The sequence below is a fragment of the Trematomus bernacchii genome, unplaced genomic scaffold (genome assembly GCF_902827165.1).
Source record: "Trematomus bernacchii unplaced genomic scaffold, fTreBer1.1, whole genome shotgun sequence".
In the NCBI taxonomy this organism is placed as follows: domain Eukaryota; kingdom Metazoa; phylum Chordata; class Actinopteri; order Perciformes; family Nototheniidae; genus Trematomus; species Trematomus bernacchii.
Window position 1 is genome coordinate 4,082,115 of NW_022987469.1, and position 15,483 is coordinate 4,097,597.

Sequence of the window (15,483 nt, forward strand, 5' to 3'; positions counted from 1 at the left end):
CTCTAGTGGGCTGGAAACAACACTGCAATCACAAAAAGGAACTCATTGGAGAGCAGTATCATCTTACTGTCAGGACACACAGTCTGCTGTCACAGCCCCCCCCAACTGGTGTCACATAATGCTGGTTTTATAAAAGAACCATGTCATAAACTTAAAAGAAACTTTTACAATATATAGAAACACTCTTTCTTCTTGATAAGTTGGTGTAAACAATGTTTAAAGGTTTAAAGGGAGTCAATTTCCATTCCTGAGAAAATTCCGGCTTATTTTTCCTGTCCTGTTGGGAGGGTGCTCATGAAGGAATCAACAAGTCTGTGATCTGTGAATCATGTGACCATTGAAGGTACCTTCCAGGCAGCCCCCCCCCCACCTCTCTCTCTACAAGCAGTCCTGTGTTTGGGGCGGGGGGGGGCAGGCCCTGGTCTGTAGCTGTGCTGGCTCTCTGTTGGGCTCTCCTTGGTAAATGTCCTGGACCAGGAGCAGGGAGCGGGCCTTTACCCAGCAGGAAGTGCTCCCAGGCTGGGAGAGACCCCTCCACAGACGCCCAGTACCGCATCGAGAAGAGAGAAACAATAAAAACCTGACTGTCAGGGCCCAACACTGCAGATGGAGCTGTATTTTGAAAATAAGTTTTCCAAACCCTGCCACTCATGAGGTTCATCTCAATATTCCTCCTCGACTCCTCTCTTCTTCTTCTTCTTTTCTTTAATGGCGAATCGCTTCCACTTGGAGCATATGTCGCCACCTACTGTTGATTTATTTAATGTTCATATTAAATCCTTGTCCTCAGACCAGTGTTTTTGAGGAACTTGAAGATCAGCTTGTTTGCTTCATTTCTTGAGTTACTTACGAGTATTGACTTGAAATCCATGTCCTTGATGTTGAGTTGTTCCAGTGCAGTTTTCAGAATGAGTCTTTGTCTGTTATATTCCGGGCAGCTAAAAAATACATGATGTATTGTCTCTGGTTGTTGGCAACCATCACAATTGCCATTTGGATGTTTTCCAATCAGATGCAGTGATGAGTTTAATCCAGAGTGACCCAATTTTATCCTGCTGTTAATGCTCTGTTCTCTTCTACTACTCCCCCAAGTGCTTTCCGTTCCTACTTCTCTTTGTATCTGGTATAAATGTCTTCCTTTGGTGTTACTGTCCCATAGTTTTTGCCATTGTTGCTTGATAACAACTTTTGTAACAGATTTGACTTCTGCTCTACTGATGGGTACCATTATATCAATCTGGTTTGCTTTCAAACCACATTTTGCCAGTTGATCCTCTACCTCATTCCCTCTGATACCCACATGCGCTGGAACCCACACAAATTGAACAACAATTCCCAGATGAACTAACCTAAACATGATGTGCAAAATTTCATGTAAAATATCCTGCCGACATTCTGAAGAGAAGTTATTTATACTCTCCAGAGCTGCACTGGAGTCAGAGCAAATGACCACTCGCATTGGCTGTATTTCCTCTACCCACTGAAGTGCTAGTGAGATAGCCATCATCTCTACTGTATATACTGCGATGTGATCACTCGTCCGCTTTCCCACTTTGACCTTTAACTCAGGAACATCAAATGCTAGTTTGACCATTTTCTGGATTTTTGGATCCATCAGTAAATATCTGTATAAAGTGCCCATATTGCTCATGTAGAACAGTATTCACATAAACCTGTACATTAATTTTGTTTTTCATTGAATGTAACCGTTTCAATAATGATAAATATATTACAGGTTGAGGTAGCAACCATGGTGGAACAGCTGATATCAACACCGTCGGACTAATATTCCATTCTTTAACTTTGAATTCCTTACATAACTCCGAAACACAAACACAAAAACTTTCTTTTCTAATTTTGTTACTTTCCCAACTTATTTGTACAGTTTGTTTAGTAGGGTGAGTATCTTTATGGCCCTGTAGATTTGCCCAGTAATGAACAATTAAGTGTTTTCTCCTCAAAGAAATGGGTATTTCTCCGACCTCTACCTGAAGTGCCGACACTGGTGTAGATCTGACTGCCGATCTATGCCGCCGAAACATCATTTCAGCCAATCAGCGCCGTCAAATATGATGGTCACAGGGCTCCTACGTGAGCGCCCGGTGCAGTCTGTGAGTTGTTTGGACTCGTATCCAAGGAGACTAAACAGGAAGCTGTCATACACTCTGGAAGCTACCATTAGCAGCTAATGAAAACTCAGTTTTTGACATACAAATGGAATTATGGATCATCAATAATTTTTTCAAAGTGACAGACACATTGGATTAACCTATGGATTAACCTTAACCCGCGTTTTTCTCGTTTTTGATCAGAATTGTTATTCTGCAAAAGGTGAGCATATCTCCGTGTTTTGCTACCTAAAGCTACGTCGTGTGATGTCTGTATTTGCTTCCCCTGTCGCGAGTTCTGATCGCTCAGTGATGATACTTATATTTCTAGAATCTGTGGAATCTCAGCTTGTTAGCATAAGCTTGTTTGTGCATATCCGATAAGTATATCGATTGATTTATACCTAGAGTGCGTTAGCATTTTTTCGCTCAGGGCTCATTTAGACGCTTCTTGTGAGACTTGTGTTTTGTTTCGGTAAACATGGTTCATATCATCAGTTAGCTGCGTTTCCTCTGAGTAGGACACATGAATAGTTTATTACATTTTAAGAAGCCCTGAGACACAGTTTCGTGAGAAAAAAAACAGGGGAAAAAAGTAATTTTGAGTGTTCCCAAAGCCCCGGTGTTCTGCAGTTTGTGTGGGCCTACTGTACTGTTGTAAAAAATGAATATTCTCCATCAGGGAATGAAGGTAGGCTAAAATAGGCTACCTGTCGTTATAAAAAGTAGAGACCAAAGTCCCACTAACAAAAACGATCAAAGAGGGGGAAAAAAGGGCAGCTCTCTAAGTGCCGACAGGCAGGAGAGAGGGCACGCAATTGAGACCCCGACATTACTCACTCTGACCGGATATTCAGTACCGAGTGTGTCAGAGAGGAATGGGAGACATCCCTCAAATAAAAGCGAATAAAAGAACAGGGGGAAGACCAAGATGCAGCAGTGCAAATGTCTTCCACTGTCATTCCTCCGTGCAACGCCGTAGAGGTTGAAATTCCTCTGGTGCTGTGCGCTTGATGTTCTCCGGGGGATCCACCCCCGAGGAGACATGCACCTGTGACACAGCCTCACACAGCCAGTGTGACAGGCGTTGTGCAGACAGAGGCTGCCCTAATGAGCGCTCTCTGTAATGCACAAACAGACGCTGGGACCTGCGCAACGCAGCCGCGCGTGCCGTATAGCATGACAGCGCACGCACGGGACAGAGGAGATGAGATGTGGCTTCTTCCTCCGATGTGTGAGGAGGAGGAGAAAGAAGCCATCCAAAGTTATCACTCTCGATCTAAAAGAGCTTGTGATCACCTTTGGCATAAAAACCGGGTTAGGGCGCAAAACAGCTGAGCTGCCATCTCCTTGGATCTGAAGACATGACGGAGCCACAGAGAGAGCAGACAAATCACTCACCCTTTTAGCTGATGTCAGAGCCAAGAGCAGAGCTACTTTGGCTGACAAGAACTTTTAGGGGGACCTGATCTAAAGGTTCAAAAGGAGCTTTACTCAGTGCGCGTAACACCAACGCCAAATCCCATTGAGGCGCTAAAGCGCGTGACACCGGTCTGAGTCTCTGTACTCCACGTAAAAAACGTTTTGTCAGAGGGTGACTAAACACCGTGCTGACCCCAAAACCTACGTGGCAAGATTAAATGGCAGCAGCATATGTTTTGACCGTGCTATAGGCCGGGGCAGGGGGCCCGTCCAGGCTTTTCCCTACACACCAAACGGAACGCTATCCATTTGGCTGTTTAGGATGCTCTGGTGTGTTCAGCAGCTGCGCTGATCGTACACCTCCCTCGCGATTTATGTAGGCCGCCACTGCTTTGTTGTCTGTTCGAATCAACACATGTTGATTATACAGCAACGGGGCGAAGTGCCGGATTACTCTCCATACGGAGAGTAATCCATGTATTACCTCCCAGACCCATAATGTCCAGTTTTATTAATAATCCTTCCTTCCACATCATATCGTAAGCTTTTTCCACATCAAAGAATACAGCTACAACACACTCCTTATTCACTTGGGCTTTCCTGACTTCAGATTCCAGGCACAGCAGTGGATCTAAAGTACTCCGCCCTCTTCTAAACCCACTCTGATAAGGAGTCATTTATTCATTTTTTTCAACATAGTATGTCAGCCTTTCTGTTATCATTCTTTCCATAACTTTAGACAAGTGCGATGTCAGAGCTATAGGTCTATAACTGCCTGGACTGGTTGGATCTTTCCCAGGTTTTCTAATAGGAATAATGACAGACTCTTTCCATATTATTGGCAGCTTCCCTGTCTCCCAAATCTTAGTGTACATCTCCAGCAGCTTTCCTAATGCAAAATCACTTAATTTGGTCAACATTATGTAACATACATGATCTTTCCCAGGAGCAGTCATTTTACACTTACTTAGTGCTCTTCTCAACTCTTGAATAGAAAAAGGTACATTTACAACACTCTGCAACTAATTTCTTTCCTCATATACATTAGGATGTTCATCTAACACTTCCTGTCTCCTGATCTTACCTTCTTCTGTCAAATGTTCAGAAGAATGAACTTTGACAAAATTCTTAGCTAGAATTTCTGCCTTCTCCATAGGACCAGTGGCAATTTCCCCTCCATTCTCTAACACTGGCAGGTTACTCTGCTGTCTAATTCCCCTCATCTTCTTCCCCATATCTAATGGCGTAGTTCTCCCAATACTCGAATAGAATCCTCTCCAACACTCCCTTTTTGCTCTTTTAACAATTTTCCTTACCTGAGCCTGTGCCTTTTTATATTCTAATAAATTGTATAATGAATGTGTCTTTCTTAACTTTCCAAACAGCCTGATTTTGTTTCGGATTGCATCATTACATTCTTTGTTCCACCACGACCATCTTAACACATTTACTAAGTTTACCAGTTTTATTCCCAATAGTTTGATTAGCGCTTTTAATTATATTTGAAGTAAATTGCTCATTTATTTCATCAACACTGCCGGTCGATTTCAACCAAGCGGCAAACTCTGGGGCAGACCCGGGAGGCCAATAAGGAAGTGCCACAAACTGCAGTACATCTATTGGCCGATAGGCGATGACTGCAGAAAGGAGGAATTTCCATAGACCCCAATGTTAAAATGCCCAACTTTACAGCAGAAATAAACATGTTTCTACCCCTGGATGCAATAAAAATCATTCGGGATATAGTTAGATTCCACCTTCATGATTATGAATCTGTGAGTGAATTGTTTTATAACGCGACCCTTTTATTTATATTAGGTCTTAAAGTTTTTGCATAAATTAGGGCGTGGTCACTTTGATGGACAGGTACGTGCCTCACTGTCAGCTAACAGCAACTTGTCCACTCTGCTAGGCTACAACGTTAGCTAGTTGTAGTTACTGTACTTGACCCTTTAGCCGTGTTCGTGGTGATTGTGCCTTTTAGGGAATGTTGTTACAAATACCAGACAATTAAAATGCTGTGCGGTTGAATGTACTAACAGAACTTCCAAGAAGTCTAAAATGGTAATATTATACATGTTAACCCCATTAGCAGGTGTTTGTGTGCTTGTTAGCTTAGCTTGTTATGTAGCTTATTAGCCAGCTAAGGACGTAACCCTTTATACATGTATATACATATACAGTTTAGTTTATGATTCAGCCTTGGGTAAGACTTTTATAGTCTATGGATATGACGCCCATAATGCTAAACGGGAGCAAATGTTAAAAGGGGACCCAATTATCCCAGTAGTGGCCGCCGCAGTCCGGCGTTATAACTGGAGATCAAGGAATGCAGCGAAACGCGGACTTGGTTCGCCTGCAGCCCGCTGTAGTATTAGCTTGAACAAGGCTTATTAAGCTGAACATCGCCACAATTGTTCTGCTATGTATCGGTACTTATTTTTATTTTATTAACGTGTGAATGACAAGCATTAAGAATAACAAAAAATAGCTAATTATCTTGCAGATTGTCTCGTTTGATTATGAATGTAACGTTTATATAGTGGAACTACACTGTTTTATCAAAACCAAAGTGCCACGCAGTAACTTGGTATGCATGTATTTCATGTTAGCTTAGCTTCTTAGCCTGAGCTAGCTCTGTTTACTTCCAGTTCGGAGGCAGCAGGTCCCGCCTCGGCTCCGCCTCTTTGCCCTTATTTGGATCAGGCTGGAGCAGGGAGTTAGACTCTGACGTCACTGTCGAGACGTTAGTGGCCGACTCCGCCTACTAAGGGCTTCTCGGCAACTCTGCAGAATCCTATGGGTGACGTCACGGACACTACGTCCATTTATATATACAGTCTATGATTTCAACACAGGAAAACGGAGAGCTGGAAGAATGAGTGGGAAAGCGTCACATAAATCTCACAGTGCTCACAGCTCCATCGGAATTATTATGTGCAAATCATTTCTTAAGGTTATACTAACAATTTAAGTCATGTTTAATGATTTTGAACGTCACTAAAACATAGCTATTAAGAAAGCTATTTCATAAATGGCTAGATCTTGATAAATAACAATTATTTTATAGTTTTGTGTTAACATATTCAGTAGTTAAATTATTTAAAATGCACAGTCCTGAATGTGGGTTTGTGGTGAATGTGGGGATCTCCAGGACACACATTTTCAGAGTAAAGGCTTTCACATTACTATAATTATATTTGTATTTAAATGTAGGCTACATTTTACACCAAAACGGAACACAAAAGCAGGACCAACCATCATACATTGAATTCCTTGACTAACAACAGAAAGATTAATTAATTTAAATAAATATTTAACAACAAATGGGCCGGTTCTAAAGGTTATTCAGTTGAGCCCGATGAGAGGGGATACAGCTGTGCACATGTCATCATTAACAGACGTCGTTTAAAAGTGACATTTGAGTGAACTAGGACATCCCAATTAATACCTGAGGACTTCTCTGTCCTCGCGTCACCTCCTCGTGTCTCTCGCTCGCATCTTACGGAGGCAGAGCTAAGACGCAAGGAAGGGACGCGAGTGAGGGAAAGGAGGAGGTGAAATATTCAATTGAGATGAACCTATGGAAAATGAATGAATCAAATCAACAATGTGAAAGAGAATCATTTAGGAGGGCAGTGCTACAAGGTAAGATACATTTAGAACCTTTTCAGGTAAATAGATTTTATCTAAATGACAAGCATCTATAAAAAAATATGAAATGTGAACTTGTAATGTATAAACTTGTATATTGTATATGTGACCAACGTGTTACCTTCATGGCCAGGAGGTCTGTCCGTGGCAGCTGTGCTCCTCTGAGACGATCCTCTACCTGCTGTAAATCCTGCAGAGCACACACAGTGAGCACACACTCTTTAATCTTGGCCCTACAGCTTAATCAATTGTATTGAACGATTAGTATCCTTTATTACACTGTACATGAATCCTGCATAAGGTTATGACATATTGAATAAACCAGCAACCATTTATGGAAAGATATATTCACTTCCAAAGATGATGTTTGTCCTTAGTTCTTCCCTACATTTCTCTCTTACTTTGGCAAATGGTACACATTAATAACTCATAAACGCAGATAAGATAAATCAGAATAAAGTTTACACACTGAAACACCGGTCAGGGAGACAGGTGTCAATGTTCACAGAGCAGAGCTACACACAGCTGTGTGTGGGATCATGTGTACAGGTAACACAGTGGGGTGTGTGTTATCAGCGCGGCTCACCTGCAGCAGGTTGCTGTTCCTGAGGTGTGCAGCCTCACACTTCCACACTTAGTTTAGTTGATATTTACATACAAAGAGTCAATATTTTTCTAAAACCATTTAGTGCTTCACATAATAAAATACACAACGGCTGTATCCTGATATATATTATATGCTTTAGGAGCTGTAGGTGCGTGTTGTACAGTGTGTAGGTGCGTGTCGTACAGTGTGTAGGTGCGTGTCGTACAGTGTGTAGGTGCGTGTTAGAGATGGGCGAGTCCTGATTCATCCGGATCATTAACCCGGATCCTAGAAATGAGCTGGTCGTGACGAGTCTCCCCTCTCTATTAACCCGAGTCCTTTGAGTCCCACACTTGGTGTGACGTACAAATTAAAACTATAAATTGCGTCACTCGCTACTCTCTTTATAACATGTCAAATCACATTACAACGTACCCCAGTCCATCTGCCTACCCTTTAGCAAGTAGGATAGCTGCCTGAAGTGATCGTTTGGCTCAGGGGACGCGGATCAGTGAAACTTCCTGCAGACTCGTGCGGACTCAGAGGAGCATAGCAGATCCAGAGATCGTCATGTGCACGAGCATAGCCCCTCCTCCAGCACCCGGCTCCCGCGGCTATTGTGCACGAGTCAACAGCAGACTCAGAGATTCGCAAATCCTGACTCACTGTGCAAAACATAGCAGACTCATGCGGACTCAGAGCCGTAACCGTATAGCAGCAGATCCAGAGATCCAGCAGACTCGTCATCATGCACGATTCAACAGCAGACTCAGATTCGCTAAATCGCAAAATGACCCTTTTTTTTGTGATCAGTATGTTTTATTAAAGCAAAAGACACCACTTTACACACATTTAACACATACAAACACCAGTATTGCAATGATTACGCAGTTCATGAGAAAATATGGGGGGCATATGATTAGATATAATTATATGTTTAATAATAATAATTGTATAATTAAGACATTTTATATATTCTAACTGTTTTGCAATTTTCTATCATTTGTCATTGTTTGTTTCTTTTTGTGTGCTATGTTCAAAATAAACGTTTTGCCAAGTAAGATCCTTATTGGAAATGCAGCTATTACACGCAGGAGACTGTTGCACAACTTGACAATTTTGTTAGAAGTCTACACTGAAACTTCATTTAGAGCCGGAAACATAATGGACTTAATCAAAATCGCGGGATCCGTGAATCCAGGTCAATGATCGAGAGAGACCAGTAGCCTACGAGTTAGTCAGCGGAACTTCACAGACTCAGATTCGCAAATCCTTACTCACTGTGCAAAACACAGCAGACTCGTGCGGACTCAGAGCCGTAACCATATAGCAGCAGATCCAGAGATCCAGCAGACTCGTCCTCATGCACGAGTCAACAGCAGACTCAGATTTGCCAAATTGCAAAATAACCCATTTTTTATTAAAGCAAAATACACTGTGTAGCGGAGGTTAATATAACGTCAGTTTAATATGCTCATGAAATGCAACACGTTTTCGGTTTCACCGATAGGATTTCTACGGTCTTGGTGATGCTGACTCATATGACTCAAATGACTCGTATGATCCGGATCTCTTCAATGACTGACTCAGAAGACCCTGAGTCCGTAAAAGGATCCGGATTTGCCATCTCTAGAGCGTGTTGTACCAACACACTCTCACTCCATAAACGTCCAGGAGCGATGCTTGGTCAGGGTCCCGAGGCGTGCAGTTGGGACGCTCCTAGGCTCCTTCAGCTTCATAAAGGGACGCAAATAGCTTTCAACTGATTGCAATGTATTCCCATCTGCGGCGGGATTTGACGCTCATGGAAGCACGGCATTCGTTTGTGTCGGCGGCATTTAAAGGCAATGTGAGCGTCCATTCCCATTGGATAACGGAGAATTGTACACCCGGAAGTAAGTATTCCCCTTACTGTCGATTGATTTGACAGTGATATCTGCACTACTCATCAACTCAAAAACACCAGATTATCCTTGTTAATTACACAACATTGATTGGTTTAAATTGTGTGCAGTGCTTTTGTATTTTTCCCTTTCGATTCGGAAAAACAAATATTTTTTCAGAGTTTAGGATGGCAGAAGACACTACACTACCCAGAATCCCCAGCTATCGTTTAGGACTACACCATGTGCTCTGTTTGACAAACCCCGTGATTAGTTCTCAAGCTCTGTGATTGGATGTTGGAGTGGCAGTGCGCGAAGTTTACACGGAGCGTCAAACAGCACTTTGAAATGGAATGAAACCCATCGACGGCACACTATCCAAATCAAGAAAATAGTAAAAAGTGAAATAGTGCAATAAGAGTCTACATACAAGTGATTGAATATGATATATTAGACAAATCATTTCTAAGTAGCAGCCAGATGAATGTTATGGATGTTGTTTCTAAGTTCAGGTGTTTAATAGTCTTATGGCCTGTGGGATGAAGCTGTCCCTGAGTCTGGTGGTTTTAGTCTGGATGCTGCGGTACCGCCTGCCAGACGGCAGCAGACAGAACAGTTTGTGGCTGGGGTGATGGGGGTCTTTTATAATCCTGAGGGCTTTCTTTAAGGTTAACCTGGTATTTTTACTACATTTATTTGAGTTACATTACAGATTTGGATTAATGATGTGAAATATAAACAACCCTTAAATCAGACTTTAGTTACACCTGAGTAAAATTCAGTGAAGGTGATTATCAAGTGCCAACAATCAGGCGAGATATTTGATAGTGGGTGCTTGAGAAGACAAAAAATGTATCTGCAGATCCCTATAAAGCATATTCATTACTCGTTATTCTCTAATTGTTCATCAAAAACTGTATATAATGGCTATTTTGCACATCCCTTTCAAGATTTCAAGATTTTCAAAGGTTTATTGAAATATCATATACACAACTATGTAGTTATGCAATGATGACAAACTTGGGTCACAGGTTCCTCAACAAGAGATCTATCAATATGTGTGTACCTCCACCATTAAACTGTCATATTCTGCACATTTCTTATTCTATCTACATACATCTTATAAGAGTATAATAAATATGTATAATATCAGTTAAAATAAGTGCTTCAACATAGTTAACATTGCAGGAAAGTTGATTGTCAAGTTCCAAAACAAACCATGCAATATATTAGACATTAAGTACTTTGTCAGGCTTAATATCTGTAGATACCCCCAAAGCTTTTTGCTTACATGTATTTAAAAGAAGACCTTAACCTAAAGTATTATTTAATGTTTAAATAAAGCCTAATTAGTTTGTCTGTTTTGCACATCCTCCTATTAATATCTTTGTACATCCGGCACTAAACTGTTTTATTCTAGATACCATTTACAGTATCTTCTAGATATTTTCTATTCTATATTTCTATCATTGACCTTCTACTTTCCTCCTATTTTGTATATACTCTTAATATTTAAATGTTTTCATCAAATATAACACATTCAAAAGTGCTTTACAAAAATGAAAGACATTAAGAAAAAGGCATTTTAAACAGTCATTAAAAAGCAACACAATCTACCTGCATTGCAATTACTCTAAACGTGTAATAACGTGCTTTAACCAGTAGGAGGTGCGGGTTAAAAAGCGGTCAAGTTTACAGTGTTAACAAAATAGAATATACTGCTGTTTCTGGTTTAGTTTACGACGGATATATTCTGTTATTGTTTTGATATTTGTAACACAAAAGCGATGTAAAAAACCCACAGCAACACAGAAAAGATGGTCTTAACATGACCCAGCGGTCTAGTAGTTAATAAAAAACAATAATATCAAAACAAATTATTACTACTAACTTTATTGTGAAATTAAAACAGAACGGTAAAAGAATAGTTTCCGGTCTATTCTGAGGCCCGATCTCTGTAGATAAATAAAGAACTACGACAGATGTGTAATGTTTAATGCAGCCAAACCATTCATTACAATGACTTTCAAAGAGTAAAGCAAGCACTGCTGAATAAAGTATGATTTGATCTTTTACGAAACGCTTTATTTCATATGGAATGCAGTTGGAGGTCAACCAATCACAGAGCTTGAGAACTAATCACGGGGTTTGTCAAACAGAGCACATGGTGCAGTCCTAAACCAGGGGTATTCAACTAAAATTCAACGAGGTCCAGTTAGAGAACATGTCCCCATGCAAAGGTCCGGAACTTCAAAATGTCTAAGTTGCTTTATGAATTAGTGTGATATATATTGAAGTAGCCTGTAGCTTTATCAACGTCTGCATGTCATCAACAACCGACTGCCAATCAAATAAAGAAAGTACAATTGAAAAACAACAATATTTATTGTCAATGAACATTGAACTATACAGATATACAGTAAATACTGTGGATATGTGTAATGTTCCTCTCGGGCTGCATTTAAAAATAAAATAGAGAAATAAATAAAATAGCTTTGTTAACCGTTTCACATCATGACTTAACAGTTTCAGCCGATTATAGAACAATATCAGTCTTTACACATCATAACAATTGAACAGTTTTAAAGTTTCTCTTTCTTTCCCTCTTATATTGCAGTCCCTCACTCACTTTGTTTTAATTCAGTGCGAGAATTGAGCTTGAGCTTGTCCTGCCCGGAGTTTAAATCTGGGCTGAAATGGTGTCAGGGCCATTCTCATACACACATGCAGGTGCTCATTGGTTAGCCTCGGTTAGCCTGCCCTGGAACCATATTTAGTTTTAATTTTGATCCTGGTGGACTGATCATATTGGGCTCTGAGACTGCTTATTTTTTGTGACCTCAGTTCTGACTTGAGAGGGAATGTTTGGTCAAACACTTTGTGTTTTGTCTCATAGTGGCGTTTTGGCACTTTTAATCAGGGTTGGGAGGGTTACTTTGTAAATGTAATCGGTTACTGAATACTGAATACATGGCTCTGAAAGTAATCCGAATACAGTTACAGTTACGTGTCTTAAAAAAGTAACGTATTCAGATTACTTTTAGAATACTTTTGGAATACTTTATTTTTCCATAACAGATGGGTATGTTTTGGTGAACACGTATTTTACTGTTTTAATGGCTTATCAAGAGCACAACTCAAACACGACATCTTGTTCTGGACAGCTCCCTCTCATCTGCACCCCACATAAAAAACATCCCCCGGACTGCATTCTTTGTACTCTCTTAAACCTTTCCTTAGAATATGTTATGAATTGTCAGGTGTCCTTGGGTGCTTTGAAAGGCGCCCCTAAATAGAATGAATTATCATTATTATTTATTATCTGAAACGACGTAATAACTTTTAAAACTGTTTCCTTCATTCAGCAGCAGCAGGCCATTCACTTTGATTTGATCCCGTTATGAAATGTCATCATTTCGACAATAAAGAAATGCTACATAAACGTTATATCTCTCACAGGCTCCGCCCTCTACTGGACTCTATGGGTACTACCTTATCATGCAAGCATTCACCTACTGAGATTTCTATAGACGTAGCCGGCCCCGGGGCGGGCCTACCTGAATGCGTGCGCATCTCACTTCCGTATAAAAGGAGGCCTCGCCTCCTGACCACCATCCTTTACTCTTCAGCGAGCGGAGGTGGTAACCTAGCACTGAGTCCGAGACGTACAAGTGGGAGAAAGGAAGTAGAGAAAGAGAGAGATATTGTGAAAATGGAGCCACTCCTGGAGCATCGTAGTTGCCCGTCGTGTCCTGGACTGATTGCGGGAGCAGACCCGCATCGTCAGTGTTTCCAGTGCCGGGACAGGATCATGCTGAGCAGGGAGCGGGCCAGACACCGGCCTGTGCTTCCTGCTGTTCGATCCCCATGCTAAACCGCCGGCATCGTGCGGAGCACTTCTCGAGGAAGTTCGGCCCGCAGGTGCACGGAGAGGAAGAGGATGTGGACCTCGAGGTGGTGGACATGGACGACCTGGAGGACGTGCCGTTTGAATTCGTCCTTCCGAGGGACCGAGTGGTCGACTTCGCGGAGGAGGATGACGACATCTCCTTGTCCGACACCCCCGGGTCCGACAGCCAGGAGGGCCCAGCACTCAGGTCTGCGCGACTGGACTTCCCAGCGGTGATGACCCAGGCAGCGGAGCGTGTAGGCTTACCGCTCCCCCCACCGCTGCCACCGAGGCCTGTAAGCCGCCTTAGGCAGGGGTTTTACGGCCCGGAGCTTCCGGCGCAGCCGGCTTACGTCTCGCCCCCGTTGCCAGACATCTGGCAGTGTGTGGAGGCGACATGGCGGCGTCCATTGAGGACGAAGGCCGCCATAGCATCCATGTCGGGCATTATCAGGGTGCAGGGCCGATCAGACACGGTGTGTTCTGGCGTGCCCCCCCTCGACGAGAGCCTGGCGGCCCATCTGTTGCCACGATCAGCTGGTTGGGCGGAGGGGAAGAAACCTCTGCCCCCGCTGCCGCGGGACCGGGAAGCCTTGGAATATTTGGATAAAATGTTCAGGCTCGGTTCACAGATGGCGGCTGCGGCTAATAATCTGGGTGTGTTGGGCGTCTCCTTGATTACTCCTCGAGCAGACGCCCCCGCTCTCCCGTCTCAGGACGGGGATGATTATCCAGACCGCTGCATAGGTCAGATGAATAATCTGATCCATGGAGTGGCCACCGCAGCCGGGCGGGTGATGTCCTTAGCCACAGTGGCGTCTCGTCATGTGTGGCTGGGACTCACCGCGCTGCCCAAAAAGGACCGAGCAGATCTCCTTGGAGCCCCCGTTTCCACGGAAGGGCTCTTTGGGTCTATAGCCTCGGTCACCCAGCGTTTCAGCCGTCTGGAGGAAGAGAGGCTGCAGCTTAGCCGCATGTTGCCGCTAGCTTCTCCCCAGGCACAGGTCCCTTTTATTAGGAAAACTAATAAAGAAAAAGGTGATCTGTATCCAAGTCTGAGTGTCATTTGTTTTCACAATCCTGCACTCACACACATTGTTGACTGTACATATTCCCCACTCGCTACCCCGGTTATTTCTCCTGTAAAGGAGACAGCTAGTGGGCATGCGCAGATGAGAGAGATAAACCGCAGGAAGTGCTATAGTAGCGCTATGCGGGTACAGGGGCTTGCTAGTCGGCGCATTATGGTTAGGGAACACACTACGCCTAGAATAAAGGCTCCAATTAATACAGTTTACCGTAGTGGTAAAAGCTGCATTATGGCAGAGCTCGCGCTCTCTCAGGAGCCCATGGTGTGTTCAGGGACCTCAGGTGAACACATTACGTCAACAAAAACTCCGGTTAATGCTGGTTACCATGGTAATGAGAACAGCGTTAGGGTGGAGCGCGCGCTCTTGTATGGTGTGTTCAGGGACCTCAATAAAAAATCGGCCCTTTCTGTGTCGACCCTCCATGGGCAAATCTTCCTTTCACGGGGGATTTTGCGGCGGAACGGGTCACCAGAGAGTATCACAGCTTTATAGCTGCGGCCCCACAGCTAAGGGCTTGTCCATTAACTCAATATTATGGGGAATGGAAACTCAGCTGTGTACTGTCAGAGTGGATGGACAGGACGCTGAAACGGGGTTATTCACTGCAGTTTTGCAGCATCCCACCTCCATTCAGAGGCATGCGAGAGGTAATTCTGTCATCCCAGGAGGAGATGGGTTTCCTCTCAACAGAGATTCAGGCTTTGGTGCAGAAACAGGCAGTGTCTGTGGTGCATCCTCAGCAAAAGGAAAAGGGTTTTTATTCCATGTACTTCCTGGTTTTCAAGAAGACAGGGGAATTCAGACCTATTCTAGATTTGCGCAGCCTGAATCTTCACTTTTGCCGCAGGAA

General features: G+C 42.9%; 1 protein-coding gene across 1 annotated transcript; it reads right to left on the reverse strand.

Moving 5' to 3' along the window:
* Positions 1-224: 224 nt before the first annotated feature.
* cunh3orf14 (chromosome unknown C3orf14 homolog) lies at positions 225-13,522 on the reverse strand. The gene is made up of 5 exons (XM_034143955.1): positions 13,492-13,522; positions 7,771-7,817; positions 7,306-7,374; positions 1,280-1,305; positions 225-641 (listed from the first exon to the last, which is right to left on the reverse strand). Exons 1-5 carry the CDS (start codon positions 13,520-13,522, stop codon positions 293-295), a joined length of 522 nt encoding a protein of 173 aa, XP_033999846.1. The 3' UTR covers positions 225-292.
* Positions 13,523-15,483: the final 1,961 nt, after the last annotated feature.

Excerpts from the sequence above, each read along its gene's own strand:
- cunh3orf14 (XM_034143955.1), bottom strand. The coding sequence starts at position 13,522 with ATGGGGATCGAACAGCAGGAAGCACAGGCCG. Across the intron at positions 1,306-7,305 it reads CAGACCTCCTGGCCATGAAG|CGCATGTGGGTATCAGAGGG; the intron begins GTAACACGTTGG and ends TGTGGGTTCCAG. Across the intron at positions 642-1,279 it reads TGGGTATCAGAGGGAATGAG|GGTTTGGAAAACTTATTTTC; the intron begins GTAGAGGATCAA and ends CATGAGTGGCAG.